This window comes from Parasteatoda tepidariorum, chromosome 1 (genome assembly GCF_043381705.1).
Source record: "Parasteatoda tepidariorum isolate YZ-2023 chromosome 1, CAS_Ptep_4.0, whole genome shotgun sequence".
Taxonomy (NCBI): domain Eukaryota; kingdom Metazoa; phylum Arthropoda; class Arachnida; order Araneae; family Theridiidae; genus Parasteatoda; species Parasteatoda tepidariorum.
In genome coordinates this window covers 76,663,579-76,678,691 of record NC_092204.1, presented here as the reverse complement: position 1 = coordinate 76,678,691, position 15,113 = coordinate 76,663,579, and the positions used below count along the sequence as shown (strand labels likewise).

Here is a 15,113-nt window from a genome sequence, read left to right as displayed (position 1 = left end):
AATATATATATATATATATATATCGCTATCGGTTGTTCACTGAACTGAGTATAGATCTGGTCTCGAACCTCGAACTGGTAAAAGTTGACTCAGTCTTTTATCCCTTCAGTGGGTAGATAAAATGAGTACCTAGCATGCTTGGGGGACTAAACGCTGGGGTTCCACGTTTGGCTGATTAGCAACTTTGAACACCTTTTCTTGCACCCCAGAGCAAGAACCGAGGAATAGAGATAACTGGGAGTAACTGTAAGAATAACTGGGGCCTTGGCCCACCGTGGGCTGTCACAACACTGAGAGTTTTGACTTTAGTTTAGTAGATTAATATAAAATACTTAACGTAGTTATATTGTAATGTTAAAATCTACAACGAAAAAAAATAATACTTCCTCTCAGTTTTTAAAATAGTTAATAAGATAATTTTGTGTGTTTTCATTTACTTTAAGCTAGGAAGAAGTTTAAAAAAATGAAACTGTTTTTTTATTTATTATTGTATAATTGTAATAAATAATGGTGCATGCTTTTGCCTTATATCATATTTAGCTAATTATAAAGCAGGAAATAAGTCATACCTACCTGTCTAAGCACGGTTTTCCTTCAAAATAGCACGAAAGAATGAAATCCTCTCGTTTATGTCCCATCATTTCCCTCGTAGATTTATTCAAAAGTCGATATGCCTCAAAAAGCCTATCAGTGAAGTCCTGTATGTTTAAAGTAATTTTGATGAATAAATTATTAGCCAAATTAATTGAAGAATAAATTATGATGAGTGGTTGTATATTTGACAACTTTTATGCTTATCATACGTGCAAATGTTGTCAATATTTTAAGAAAGAAATATTTTAATTAAAATAATATTTTAAAAAGTTTCTTGTACTTTTCATGGTATATAAAGTTTTATGTATTTCATGTAAATAACAATTTCATATTAATTATTATTTCATATTAATATTTTAATATTTTATATTCATAAATTCATGTTTTAAAATACTACATACTTGTAATATTTTAAATAAATTACACTTATTCAAAGAGTATACTGCTTAACTAAGAATTTAGTTTTGCGACATTTTTACAGATACATTTTTACTTCGAGTGTAGTCAAATTAAGTTTTTTTTTAAAGCCAAACTCAGATATTCAAAATAACAAAATGGGACCAATTGTAATTTGTTTATGGAAGTTACGGGTGGCCTCACATGAAAATCCTCAACTCCTGATGCGAGTTTTAGCGGGAAAAGTGGTAAAATGGAGAGAAAATTTTAAATACTGATATTGAGACAAATGAGGCATTGTTTCCAATGTAGATTTGTATGCTAAATCAAATGAGAAAAAAAACACGAGTCAATAGAACTAAATGTTCACTCGTAAGTTTATTTGCGCCTTTTTTTCCAATGCCCACCTGGATAATGACCTAGGCCATACAGGCACCCGAAGGGCAGATTTGTTGGCCGCTCTTTCAGGGGCACCATATTAGGTGGGCCAACGTTGCTCACACAGTAAAGACAGATAGTACAGAGAAGGAAAGAACATCCTGGTCTTGCCCGGGATTCGAACCCAGAACCTTTCTGATGCAAGGGCAGTTCCCTATCCCCTACACAGGACGGTCGGCTTATTTACGCCTAAAAAGTATTATTTTTGATTTGTACTTATTCAATTGATTCGATATTGCTATCAAGGCGAGTTTGGCTCAGCGGTTTCTTCGATGGCCGAGATATCGCTATCTAGTCAAGTCAAGTATCTTTTCCAGTGAGTTTTTTTTTTTTTTTTTTTTTGCACATTAAGTCCGGAGTCAATAGGATTAAAAGTTAAAAGGACTTTAGGCATACAAAATATTATTTAAATATAGTACTTTTTATGCAAAGAAATTGTATTTTGTAAACTATTTATTCTTACTACCTCATTCGTTTAAATATCAGTATTTAGCTTTCTCCTTCTTCGTGTCTCTAAACCCTCAGCATGATTTACTGTGAGGTCTCTTACAAGTAGGTATCCAATTAAATCTGATTTAAATCACATGGTTAAGTATAATCACTTCACATGGGTTGCAAATGACCAATTTCGTCATTTAATACAACATAAAAATATTTATCCCGTTTTAGACGGAATAAGTATTGCACTCAAGCAAAACAAATTGTTCTTTGTGACCTTTGAGGTGACTCTCCTCGTTGAAACGCTTTTCCAATTCAGGACAGTTGAAGATATTGCATTTGTTCTTGGAAATAAGTTGGAAAAAGGATTGCCGATAACTCATTTCAGTCTGCAATTGGTGTTGTCATCAACTAAATATTAAACATGTGATGGACCTTCGTTAATGGGATGTGAGGCACCGACCCGGGTGTTGACTCCAAGAAAAGAGATTCCCTGTTGACGATACCTAGAATGTTGTTGAAGACAGGAGCTTTAGTTGTGAAAATGTGTAGGGAAAAGGCCTCTTATACAGGAAACTAAGATTTTATATGATGTTAACTGTTTTGATGATGTCACTTAGCTAAATTAGAAAAGTCAGCGATTGCAGTAAAGTACGGAGTAACTGTTGGTACTCTTTGGACAGCTATAATGATCTAAAACAAATTTGAGTGAATCAGTTAGAGTAGTTTTTGATATATTTGCTTTAGTGTTTTTTTTTAATCATTCTAAATGCCTTTAGCGGTTGAGTAGATTAATACGAATTTCGGTTAAGACGAAAGGGTTTTAATTCCCTTTCTAATTCGTTTACCGAGTTTTGACTGTATTCTAGAAAAATAGTTATTAAGTAGAGTAAAATGTTTGTACATTATAATATAACAACATTTCTTAAATGGAAATGAGAATGCTAAGCTTTCTTAAAGTTTTACTTCAGGAAAAAAATAGCCTTAATAAAAGAAATTATGGGTTTGAATCGAAAAAAGAAACTTACGTAGTACTTTTCTCCGATGCTTGCTCTACACGTTGATTTATCCAGTTTACACCAAAAACTTTTTTTCACTCTGGGTATATATCAAATAAAAAGAAGAAAAAAATAGCTTAATATATTCTGTAAAAATTGTTAGTTAAAAGGTTATGCATGAAATAAAACTGCGTTAATATTATTAGGTGTTATCTATAATAACAGGATTGATAAACTAAACTATACAATTTTACTAAACTTCCATTTTACCAAAGTTTTACTATAATAAGTCTACACTTAGTGAATCTGCATTATTCAAACTCCTTAAAATCTATAATATACATTAACTTCATTATACAAAACATGCATTTTACTAAATCTACATTATTCCAAATCCCCATTAAATTCTAAATCTAAGTATTTTAATAAATTTTACTTACATAAATTTGCATTTTATTGTTTGTGTAGTGTAATGACTTGTAATCTATATTTTCCTCTTTAAACGAAAAATGTTCCATATCATAAAAAGAGGAAAGGAATTAATAAATAAATCGTTTTTATTGAGGTGTTCTTTTTTAAATTTTATTCATGAAATAATTCTTAATTTCATTGATATAATAATTAAGTTTTTACGTATTAAACAGCTATACTTTGATATGGAAACAAAAATTAAAAATACATCAGTTTAAAATGTAAAGAATATAATGTTACATGAATTGTACTAAGTTAAAACGAAATTATAAAAAAGTTTTCAAGATTTTAATTAGTTCTTTTTTTGATGCACACAAAAATATTCCATAACGCTTTTTTCTTCAATTTTTAGGGAACTTGTGTTTGCAACATACTTAAGTATGTTATAGTATTAAGAAATTATAAAAAAATTTTACATACAAATGTGATGTTTTATCAGTATGGTATGTGTAAGAAATTGTACAATTCGGTGATGAAGTATATTATTGTATGAAATGAATAGTGCCAAAAAGCTCGAGCAGAAAGATATATTAGGTATTGGAAAAAATTCCTTAGCTTCAAACATTTTTAAAGTGGAAAAATTCGACATGCTTCCGAGTGTTCGACAACAGCCACACATTGCCAATTCAATACCACATACCTTGCCGTCGCGTACTTGGCTACATTGGGCAATTAGGTAAGTATTATAATTTAAATTAAAAGAACATTACCTATATGTTCGGCGTAAAGAATTTGATAAATCGTTTATTTCCGCATATTGGAAATAAGTCTAACTTTGATAATACCAAAATTTTTTTCGCTCCTGTCACATCAGCTCATCTTGACTCTCTGGAATCTTGCTTCATCCAGAGCGTCTATTCCCTAGATAAGAACATGAGTTCCTATCCTTTCATACTGTTAGGAAATGCATTCCACCATGATTTTTCCCTTTACACCACAATTTTCCAGTTTTTTACAATTTTATTTTATTTTTTAGTTTCTTGTTAACAAATTAGCATTTTGTTCTTTCAAATCTGGTTTGTTTCCTTCTTTCACATCCAATGAATCTTGAGAACGACTGCCTGTTTTTGAGCTCTCGAAACATATTATATTTTCCACATTATTGAGTTTCAAAGCAAATGAAGCATTTCCATATTCAAACATCCTAGTTAGTTGAATCTAAGTAGTTAATTCATCTAACTTGTTAATAACTATCAATTACACGTAATTTATAATTTTTCTGAAACAAAATTAATATCTTACCTGTTTGCGTTGCATACCGTGACAGCAGGAAATTTAAGAACAGGAGATTGTTCGAAACTAACTTCCATACTGGTGGGGTATTTGTAAAAGGAGTCTAAGAACATGTATGTTTGATGCGCGCAACCTATAATAAAAGCAAGAGAACCAATGGCAAACATAGGACTATACTGAAAGATCTTTTGGGACCAGTTTTTGTCCACTTTCTTATCGAAGCATTTGTCTCTTTTCTTTCCTTTTCTGGAACCAGAACTCCAAACTTTCGTTTTTGTCATTAGGAAAACTTGATTTTGAAACTTATAAGAATGAAAAAACGTAAACGCACTTTCAAACTTTCGTTTATTTTAACTTGAGTTAAATTTTTCTTACTTTATATTTGATACTTTTAAGTTACGTTACATTTGATACTTTTAAGTTACGTTATATTTGATACTTTTGACTAAATATATTGGTAGAAACCTGATATCTGATCTCGTTTGCGAAATAGACAAATGCAGTAACAATATCAGTACGTAAAATATTTCTTAACAGTGCTATGCAAAAACATTTCCTTTTCTGTCTCATAGAAGAAAGTAACAATTGTATCATCAAATGTTTGTCTGATACATAAAATGTTTCCCAACGGCGATATAAAATGACATTTCCTCTCTTGTCTCCTGGGCGAAAATAACTGTATTATCAAATGTTTATTAATTAATACATAAAATGCTTTACAATGGCGCTGTGCAATGGTAATTTTTCTTATGTTTCATAAGCAAAAGCAATTATAGTATCATGAAATGTTTATCAATCTCTCAAAAAATATTTCACAACGGGTGTTATGCAATGACATTTCCTCTCCTGTCTCATGAGAAGTAATTCTACCAGACACGTACTGATAAATCAAATGTTTAACAAAGGTGCTATTGTATAGTATTTTCCTCCTCTGCCTCATGAGTAGAAGCAACTATTGTATTCTCAAATGTTTATAAATTGATATACAAAATATTTCACAACGGTGTTATGCTGTAATATTTCCTTTCCTATATCAGTGAAAGTAATTGTAGTATCATTAAATGTTTATGAAACGAAACATAAAATGTTTCCCAACTGAGCTATGCAGTGACATTTTCTCTCTTGTCCCGTGAGCGATAGTAACTATAGTATCATCAAATGCTTATCAACCGATACATAAAATGTCTCATAATGACTCTCCGCAATGAAATTTTCTCTCTTATTTCATGAACGAAAGTAGCTATAGTATCAAGTATCATCAAATGCTTAGTAGCCTATACATAAAATGTCTCATAATGACGCTCCGCAATGAAATTTTCTCTCTTATTTCATGAACGAAAGTAGCTATAGTATCAAGTATTATCAAATGCTTATTAACCGATACATAAAATGTCTCATAATGACGCTCCGCAATGAAATTTTCTCTCTTATTTCATGAACGAAAGTAGCTATAGTATCAAGTATCATCAAATGCTTATTAACCGATACATAAAATGTTTCATAATGACCCTCTGAAATGATATTTTCTCTCCTATTTCATGAACGAAAGCAGCTATAGTATCAAGTATCATCAAATGCTTATTTACCGATGCGTAAAATGTTTCATAATGACCCTCTGCAATGATATTTTCTCTCCTATTTCATGAACGAGAGTAACTATAGTATCATCAAATGCTTATCAACCGATACATAAAATGTTTCATGATGACGCTCTGCAATGACATTTTCTCTCCTATTTCATGAACGAAAGTAGCTAGTATCAAGTATCATCAAATGCTTATTTACCGATGCGTAAAATGTTTCATAATGACGCTCTGCAATGACGTTTTCTCTCCTATTTCATGAACGAAAATAGCCTTAGTATCATCAAATGCTTATCAACCGATACATAAAATGTTTCATAATGGTGCTATGCAATGACAGTTCCTTTCCTTGAGCGGAAGTAACTATACCATCCTCAAGTGCTTATCAACTGATACATAAAATATTTCATAATAATTCGATGCAATGACATTTCATCTCCTATTTCATGAACGAAAGTAATTATAATGTCATCAAATGTTTATCAATACATAAAATGTTTTGCAACTCTGCTATGATAGCCATTTCTTTCTCTTTAGCATTTAGTCTAAGAATAAAATAAATTACTTTCTGGAATATAAAAACATTTAAGAGCATTTGTCATTAAATATGCATGATACTTTTAGTTTGAAACCGCATTTATAAGCTCATTAATATAACAGGAAAGCCCACGAGTGTCAATTTAGATATGTAATTTCTCTGTTTGGTCAGTGAAAGTATAACTTTTAGCTTATTGATTTTTTGTCGGCATTGTAGAATCTGCCAATAATTTTTCGTCATTTTCTTATACAATCAAAGCAGAAAATGATATCTGGTTCGTAAATGTATTCAAGAGGTATCTCTTAAGTCATATTCACATTTAATTATTTTGAGTTTTAAATAAATAACATTGCATGAAAATGTTTGTGATATCTTTTATTTGAATTTGGGAATACTTATATATTCTTTTGAAAGTTATTGGTCTGTACCTATTTCCTTTGAACATCTTGCTAGTAACGTTACTATTCATATAAGTTATTATTATTTAGAAATGAACTTAAAGTTATGAATATTCTTCGTTGATTCCAATAAAAATTGTTTTCTATAGTTATATAGGGAGAAATAATTGGTATGAGTGTGTCATTTTGGGAGGTCAACAAAATGGCATGTTTATTTAGAATAAAGCAATCCTAAAATTAAAGAAGGAAATACAAAAAGTTTGATTACAAAGCAGTCAGTTATTTACTGCTCTTAATATATAATTATAGTATCTTGTCAAAAACGAAAATAAAAGTAGTATGTTCATTACCATTATATAAATATTTAAGTTGCAAATTAATATTTAAGCTTGGAATAAGTAGCTATGACGAATCAATATTGATTATGGTGAGATTAAGTATGTAAAAATCCCTCCGATTGCATGAGGAAATAGAGGAAAATTCATAACTGGAAATCAAACTGTTTTTTTTTTAACACAAGCCATATTTAATAGCATTAGTAATTAATTTTCGTAATTCATTTTTCTCTTTTGAATATTAATATTCGAACTCCAATGTGTATGCTTTTCTTAACTTTATTTTTGACAAGGATTCTAAAAGCATATATTAAAGATTGTGATAACAGAGCACCTTACTTAATCCCAAGGACTCTCTTAAAGTTGAATTGATTAAAGTCAATATAAATTTCAATTGGATTTCATGAAAAACCTCATAGAAACCGACAGATATCTTTAGAGCTTAGATACAGGGAAAATTTTTACGAGAGTATTTGACATTCAGTGTTTATAACTAAAAGTTTCAGTTATGTGAAGCGTTTTGAACAAACAGATGATCAATTAAATCTATTTAGGTACAAATAGAATTATGCTCTTCCTCTGGGCTGAAAATAGAAAACGAGGCAAGCAGAATTTTTTGCGGAAAAACAGTATTTAATGGAAAAATAAAAATTGTAAAAAAATGATTAAAAAATAGTGAACATTTGTATTAAAAGTTGTAATTCTATCTAGTAATACCCATTTTATTTTATGTTAACTATTCAGAAAGTTTTCGGTTTTCAGATTATGAAAGTCCTATTAATAAAACACAAATCAAAAATGAATTAAATATTGGTACTCTTAGAGTCATTATCTAGATTTTTTGCCATCACATGGAGTGGTTAGCATTGTTGCAGCATAATGATCTAGAAAAAAATATTAATTTTTCACAAAAATGTTCATAAATTATAAAATACGAATCTAGTAAATGAAATAAAATCTCTGGAAAATGATGCTAGATTATCTTTCTTTAAAACTGATTCCAAAGTAAACAAAAATTGTTCATTGTTTTCATTAAAGTTTTATTTCACAAACTTTGATAATCTCATTAAAGGATTACAGTTTGCAAACGTGAACGCTGAATATCACTAGGAATAAGGACACTGGCAAAATGGACATCTCTCACCAGGTACTAGGAAGCATGGACTTCGGCAACGACGAGGAGGTGGACAGTAAAATTTTGCTGAAAGAATGAAACATCAGTCTTTGAATGATTTAAATATGAAATATTCCTAAATACAAATATAAATATTGAATTAAAGAAGTGTGGTAAGAAATTGAAGGACGAAAAAGAGCGGCCTTATTAAAAAGATTCTTAATTCTTCTTGAATTTGAAATAATGACAGAAAAAGGGATTTCACCAAATATATGTAATTTCGAAGAATAATAAATGCGATAAATATTTTTTTTTTCTTAAAACAATTCAATTGATTAAACTTTATTAACTTTTTTCAGTTATTTTTAATTATTGCATAAGAAATGAAAATTTTTAATTTGTATCATTGTTTTGCATATTGTATGATATTTTTTTTCAACTTTTCTTTATTATTTACTAAGCCTTTTATTTGTTCTTGTCATGGAACGCTAATTTGAATCTCTTATAACTCCAGAACCAGTGTCGACAGAGTTCTGAAATTCAAAAATTGACTACGAGGAGCAATTTTAGCACCCGATCCGAAATGTTTTTCCAAATCTTAACTATTCCATTCAGGAGAAATGTTTGAAGAATGATTTTTTCGCATTAGTTTAACATTAGCCATTGTTATAAATAAAAATGCAAACGATTCTGTTTAAAAGTTTATCGCGTTCTTTTAAGTACCGAATGTAACATTGAAGAAAATGAACCATAAATGTAATGATCAGAATCAGAAATGTAATGACTATTTTTAATAAGTTATTTGAAACTATGTGTTTACTTTGTTTATATTGTGCTTTTAAAACGTGTTTCTGATATGAATAAGGTGCAAATTTCTTCAAAGACTTAATGAATTTTAAGGCAAAAAAGTAAGAAATAAAACTATTTCAAAAGTTTTATAAAAAGACAACTATTCTATGGGTCTGCATTAAAAAGTAATAAATAAAATATTGCTGTAAGTTAAAAAAAATCAAGTTTATGTAGTCTCTGTTAATTTCCCAGGTACTGCGTTTATTTTATATAAAGTCTACTCTAAAATGTGCTGCAAGAATTTCTTCTCTATCCCCTCGCTCCATTGAGAATCAAATAATAAGTACTATCGTAATAAGATTTATTCTGGAGAACTAGATAACTAATAAATAACAAGATTTAATCTGGGAAAAATAATTTGATTTATTCTGGAGAAATTGCGTTATTGTGTCTGACTTTATTTTATTTGTATTGTGTTAAGAATATGACTAATTTCGGAGAGCATGCTGATCTATAAAATCGTTCAAATATGTTGCAGACTTAATACAGTGCTAAATTGAATCATATAATTGTACCTCCGGAACTTGGTTGCAGGATAGTATGAGTTATTTAGAACGTAAACTTGGCACAATTCAGCACTTTATTAAGGGTACAGCAAATTGGTACCATATTCTGATTCAACATTGATTAGATTTTTCAGCTACGCACATATATACGCAGTATACGCACAGTTATTACTTACATGAAATTCACTTGTTGTTTTCATCAAATGAGAAGAATAACTCTCCGTAAAATATTCTATTATTTTAAATTGTAACCCAAAAATTTAAAATATTTTTAGTATGGGGTAAAAAAAGATTTTTAAATTTTTAAAAAATTTCACTGTCAAGTATTTTTACCTGGAGGTGGTGGAGCAGGAGGACACTCACAACCAGGACAAGGTCCAGAAAAATCTCGTTCTACTACACAGCCTGGTGGACACTTTGGAGGAGAACATAGAACTGGTGGAGGGTAAGCTAGAAAAAAAAATTCAATTATTCTAAAAAAAGTTTGTTCAAACTGTGTAAATCACGAAAACTCAAGCTTTTAACCGAATGTCGTCAACATTTAATCAAAGAAAGAATTTGTAAAACCTATACTTTATATGTAAATGAAGACAATCCTATATGAGGAATGGAAGTGTTTATAAAAAAAAAGAAAAGTATAATAGGACAACATAATATTCTCAAAAGCTGGTTGAAGAAAGTGCCCTCATTCTAAAAAGTAAACGGGAGATCTCCTAACAGAATTTTAATTCTGACATCCGATAAATTTTGTGATTTAATTAATTCATGTACGTCTTTGTAAATATTTTGTCTACGCATACCCTTTCCTCACAGTTACTAGGTAATCACGTATTTCCTCACTTTTTAAAATGACAATTTCCTTCTCTTCAGACTACAGTATCTAACACAAAAGAAGTTATATTGCCTTAAAGATTTGGCATGAACAGAGATCTAATTCCAGACTCCCTTTCTATAATGTCGAAAGTCTCATAAAGAACATCTTCAGGGCCTCTTTTCATGAGGAACTCAAATATCGTAATTCCAATAAACCACGGCTTATACAGATTCTCAATGTTCCTCAGTGGCATAGGATGAAATCTGTCACCATGTTTCGTCGTTGCCACGTTTCTTCTGATAACTGGCCACGGTTGTCAGAAAAAACATCTATGTCGCATCAACGTGGTTCATGATCCCTTTTGTACATTGTGTGATCTCCACGAGGTAATGGACTTGCCTCACCTGTCTAGGTGCCTCGCTCTCCCTCGGAAATCTGTCTGGAAAAGCTACTGGATTGCTTCCTCTTATTTATAGATTTATAGTTAGCTTTTTGATGTTCAATTGTCTTTTAATGCGCCATTGGAAATTAAAAAAAAATAATAAAATTAATAAAATTAAAAAAAAAAAAAAAGATTTGGCATGAAACCGTCTTGCAGAAGCATTTATTGCGAGCTGTAGAGATGACAATCGGCAGAGACAAGAGCATCTGAAATTTTTTCATCAAAACCAAGAAAAAATATTTAAAAAAAATATATTTGTTAAATAATCTGAGAATCAATTAAAACCGGTAATGGTAAAACAAGGAATATAGGAAAGGGTGCAAGAACACTAATTACAGAAGTATAAGTGCTCAAGAGGAATAAGTGCAAAGATAATAATTACAGAAGTACTTAAGAGGTGTAAGTGCAAGAACAATAAGTACACAAGTATTCAAAGGGCATAAGTACAAGGACAATATGTATTGAAGTATAACTACTGTAGAGGAATAAGCGCAAGGACAATAAGTATAGAAGTATAAGTACTTCAGAGGAATAAGTACAGAAATAAAATATATTTTAAAGACCTGGTGGCATGAAAGGCGGTGGAGGAGGGCAATCACACCCAGGACAAGGTCCAGAGAAAGTACGTTGTACGAAACATCCCGGAGGACATCTTGGAGGGGAGCAGAATTGTGGATATTGTGCAAAAACTTCACCTAAAAATGAAACAACATAAATGAATAATAATTCCGTGCAATAATCACTTATAGATACTTTTGTGTACCGTATAGTCATGAATGATAACAAATGGTGGATAAAAATTATTTTTTAACATTGCCGCGCTTTGGAAAATATTTTATAAATACAATCGATAAGTTTCGTTATTTGGATATATCTTAACAAGTTATAACATATAACAACATATAAAAGTGTTTTAGATAGAACTGCGCTAATACTTTGATATTTTTACTTGTGAATGAAACCTGTGTAAAAAATAAAAAGAGCTTGTGACTTAGAGTTGCATAAACAACACTCCAATGGTATTTATTTTATGTGTTATTACATATCAGAGTTAAGGAATTATTGCTCAGTTGTCTTGCATAATTTATTAATGAATTAAGAAAAAAAATTATTTGCATAGAAAGTACATTTACAATAGGATATTAGTTTAAATGAAGTCAAACATTTTGTAGTGAATAAATTAAGCATCTTATCAGTTTACATTAATATACTCCAGTATCAAAAAACTATATTCACGTTTTATGCAAAATATTTATTTATTTGATAAACAAATTGAGTTTCGTGGAATTACTCGTTACAAGCGTAAAAATTTTTTAATTATTTTTATTTTATTTTATTTATTTATTTATTTATTTGTAAAATTAAATATGAGCCATAAACCTGCGTAGCAAATAAATCCGGATCGATTTTTAGGAAAAGCAAAATATTGAAATATAGAGAACTCATGGACAGATTACACTTACCTGTTATTTAAACTAAAATACATTTATCCCATAAATGACTCAAATATAAGTCAAGCATCACATTTAGCACAATCAAATGGTCAATTCAAACGTTTGTGGACAAAATTTTTGTGAATTAAAATAAAAACTGAATTAAACAAGGTACTCGTAAATTTTGAAACTGATGATTCATAGAAATTTTGCAGCTTTAATAAGTTTTAACAAGAAATTTTTACTAGGTTCTTTTTTAAACAATATAGTTTAAGAAAAAAGAAATATAATCATTAAAGTTAATTTTTAAGAAATTATCTAAATTTTTGTTTTTAAAATACCATTTCTAAGAAAAAATTCATCCCATTTCGTTAAAATTTGATAGCTCCAAAGAAGAAAAATCGCTTTAATTAAAACTTTTTTCTATTTTTTTAATTAAAACGTCTTTTATTATTTTTTTGGATTAACATTAAATCGAGTATCCTTTATCTTTGTTTAATACAAGGGTAATACATAGATGTCCCTTTTGAGTTAACTATTTTATTTTCTACTTCATTGTAAAAATAGCGCATTTAAATCATCAGTTCCACAGTCTTCACTTTTGGTGAGATATTTTAGAGACAATCTGTATATAAAAATAATTTCCTAAGTTCATAAGCAAATTATACATATTCATTGATGTTTATCCTTTACAGATGAACTTGTAAATGCTTTTCGAAAATTTAACTTGCTTAGAATACATTTGTTAAGGATTGGCGAATGGTGATGAATAAGAGTAATAACTTAAAACTTAATTGAGTAGTACTGCCGATAATGATGCTCAAGACAATAATTTTTTTTTATTGAATTACCCATTCCCTGCTGTTTATAACTTAAAGCAAAGCTTGCATTTTTGAAATTTAGAACTTAACTAAAGTCTCATATAACTGTTATTTTAATTAAAGTCATTTCCATAGATAATTGATTATACAATATTTTCCAATAACACACATGACTATTAAAAAATGATTCCTAAACAAAATGCAATTTGAACGAACAAATGTTTATTTATAGATCCATTTTGACTAAGCAAAAACATCATAAATAAACAATTTTGCCGGCATTTATCATGCTTACAATGACTCACTTACTTGTTTGAAATGTTTTAACGTCGTGGTGAGCAATATCGTTTTAATCCAAACGTTAAAACATAATTAGTATTTGAAATACATCTCTGGCTTTTGTGGTTGGGTAAAATCTTCGGCTATCATTCTGAGAATTCGATAGGTCTGCTTAAAAAAATTGCTAGACATTAAAATTAACATTATTATGCGGTGAGGTATTTTTAAATACAAATGAAAGTGCTGTTGTGGCTCACAGAATGGCCTCCCAATGAGGTAACCCGAGTTCGAATCCCAGCGATGGCGAGTCGAAACTAATACCGCATCCGGCTCTCACCGATCACATCGCTGATGCAAAATTTTCTCAGTGGTAGACGGATCATGGGCTAGAGTCCCCTTAAAATCAGACTAACCGTGGGAGGTTTTCCTCTTCGTGTAACGCAAACGTGGGATAGTTGCACCAAAAAGATTTCCGCGAAGGCAAATATCTCCAAATACTTAATCCAGGAGTGTCCTTGTTTTCTGGATTGAGTTCAAAATTACAAGGCTACGGAGTTAAACATTAATAGTAGAAAACTAAAAAATTGTGTCGGCTGTTGAACGGCGGTTATAAAATAAAATATAAATAAAAGGTTTTATGCTTACAAGATCTGTCTAAAACCACCACTAAAACTGCAACAATAGTCAAATAGTTCATTCTGTCCATATGCTCAAAACTAATTTGAGTATCAAAAGTTTGAAGAAATCGTTCTTTATAAACCACGCAAAACATACTACAAGAACAATAATTAAAAAAACCTGTGTCGTTTTGTAATGTTTCGTGAAAATCAAGCCGTTACAAATACTTCAGACTATTCTGTAATGTTGGTATTTGGAATTCAGCGTCCGTCTGTGAAATAGGAGATCATGTTACTGAATAACTTTTCGAATCTGATTCGTTATGCTATAGCAATTTGAGATATTTAAAATGAATCAATAGGTCATTCTGTGTTTCATGGAAAATGGAGATTGTATAACTGAATAGGAAAGAAATATGCGATTGAATAATAACTGTGCTATTATTATGTCGATATTACGATAGTTATTTGTATTTATGTAATCGTTATGTAATTTATCAGTTCACAGGTGTCGCATGCGTCCAATTTTTGAGAGGGACGAAAAGCTGGACATAGTTACAAAAGTTCTCGACATTTCAATTAAGAAACAAAATTTAAATAAGAAACTAAATTCAAATAAGAAACAAAATTTTTACTCACAAAAAAGTCTTATACCTGCAAAAAGAAAAAAAACATTCTTTATCTCTTTCTGTCTTTACTTAGATAAATTTAAATAGAGGACACATATGATACAATCGAAGACTCCCCTTGTAATAGTAAATGGTGAGTGGTGCCCATTAAATTAGTCGGGTCACAAAGTCCTCAATGTTCTCAAAA

At 30.1% G+C, this 15,113-nt stretch overlaps 2 protein-coding genes across 4 annotated transcripts in view; both read right to left on the bottom strand.

The window, feature by feature from the left end:
* Positions 1 to 4,164, bottom strand: part of LOC139426967 (acid-sensing ion channel 4-B-like) — a 17,616-nt gene extending 13,452 nt beyond the window's left edge. For 2 of the 3 annotated variants that reach the window (XM_071187224.1, XM_071187232.1), the window contains exons 1-2: positions 2,895 to 3,031; positions 574 to 698 (exon numbers count right to left, since the gene is read on the bottom strand). In XM_071187224.1, the coding sequence (XP_071043325.1) occupies positions 574 to 641 (68 nt within the window). In that variant the 5' untranslated portion in view covers positions 642 to 698; positions 2,895 to 3,031. Of the gene's footprint in view, positions 1 to 573; positions 699 to 2,894; positions 3,032 to 4,045 lie in introns of those variants that run through there. The other variant, XM_071187225.1, reaches the window with a different exon arrangement.
* Positions 4,165 to 8,465: 4,301 nt separating this feature from the next.
* Positions 8,466 to 14,559, bottom strand: LOC107437141 (small proline-rich protein 2B-like). Its single transcript, XM_016049048.3, has 4 exons — positions 14,326 to 14,559; positions 11,711 to 11,842; positions 10,225 to 10,341; positions 8,466 to 8,623 (listed from the first exon to the last, which is right to left on the bottom strand). The coding sequence occupies exons 1-4, from the start codon at positions 14,450 to 14,452 to the stop codon at positions 8,529 to 8,531; spliced, it is 471 nt and encodes a 156-aa protein (XP_015904534.1). The 5' UTR covers positions 14,453 to 14,559; the 3' UTR covers positions 8,466 to 8,528.
* Between the last annotated feature and the right edge of the window lie 554 nt (positions 14,560 to 15,113).

Coding starts and splice junctions, on each gene's coding strand:
- LOC107437141 (XM_016049048.3), bottom strand. CDS start 14,452: ATGTTTTGCGTGGTTTATAAAGAACGATTTCTTCAAACTTTTGATACT. Junction 11,843..14,325: donor GGTGGTTTTAGACAGATCTT/GTAAGCATAAAA, acceptor TTTCATTTTTAG/GTGAAGTTTTTGCACAATAT. Junction 8,624..10,224: donor TCCTGCTCCACCACCTCCAG/GTAAAAATACTT, acceptor TCATTCTTTCAG/CAAAATTTTACTGTCCACCT.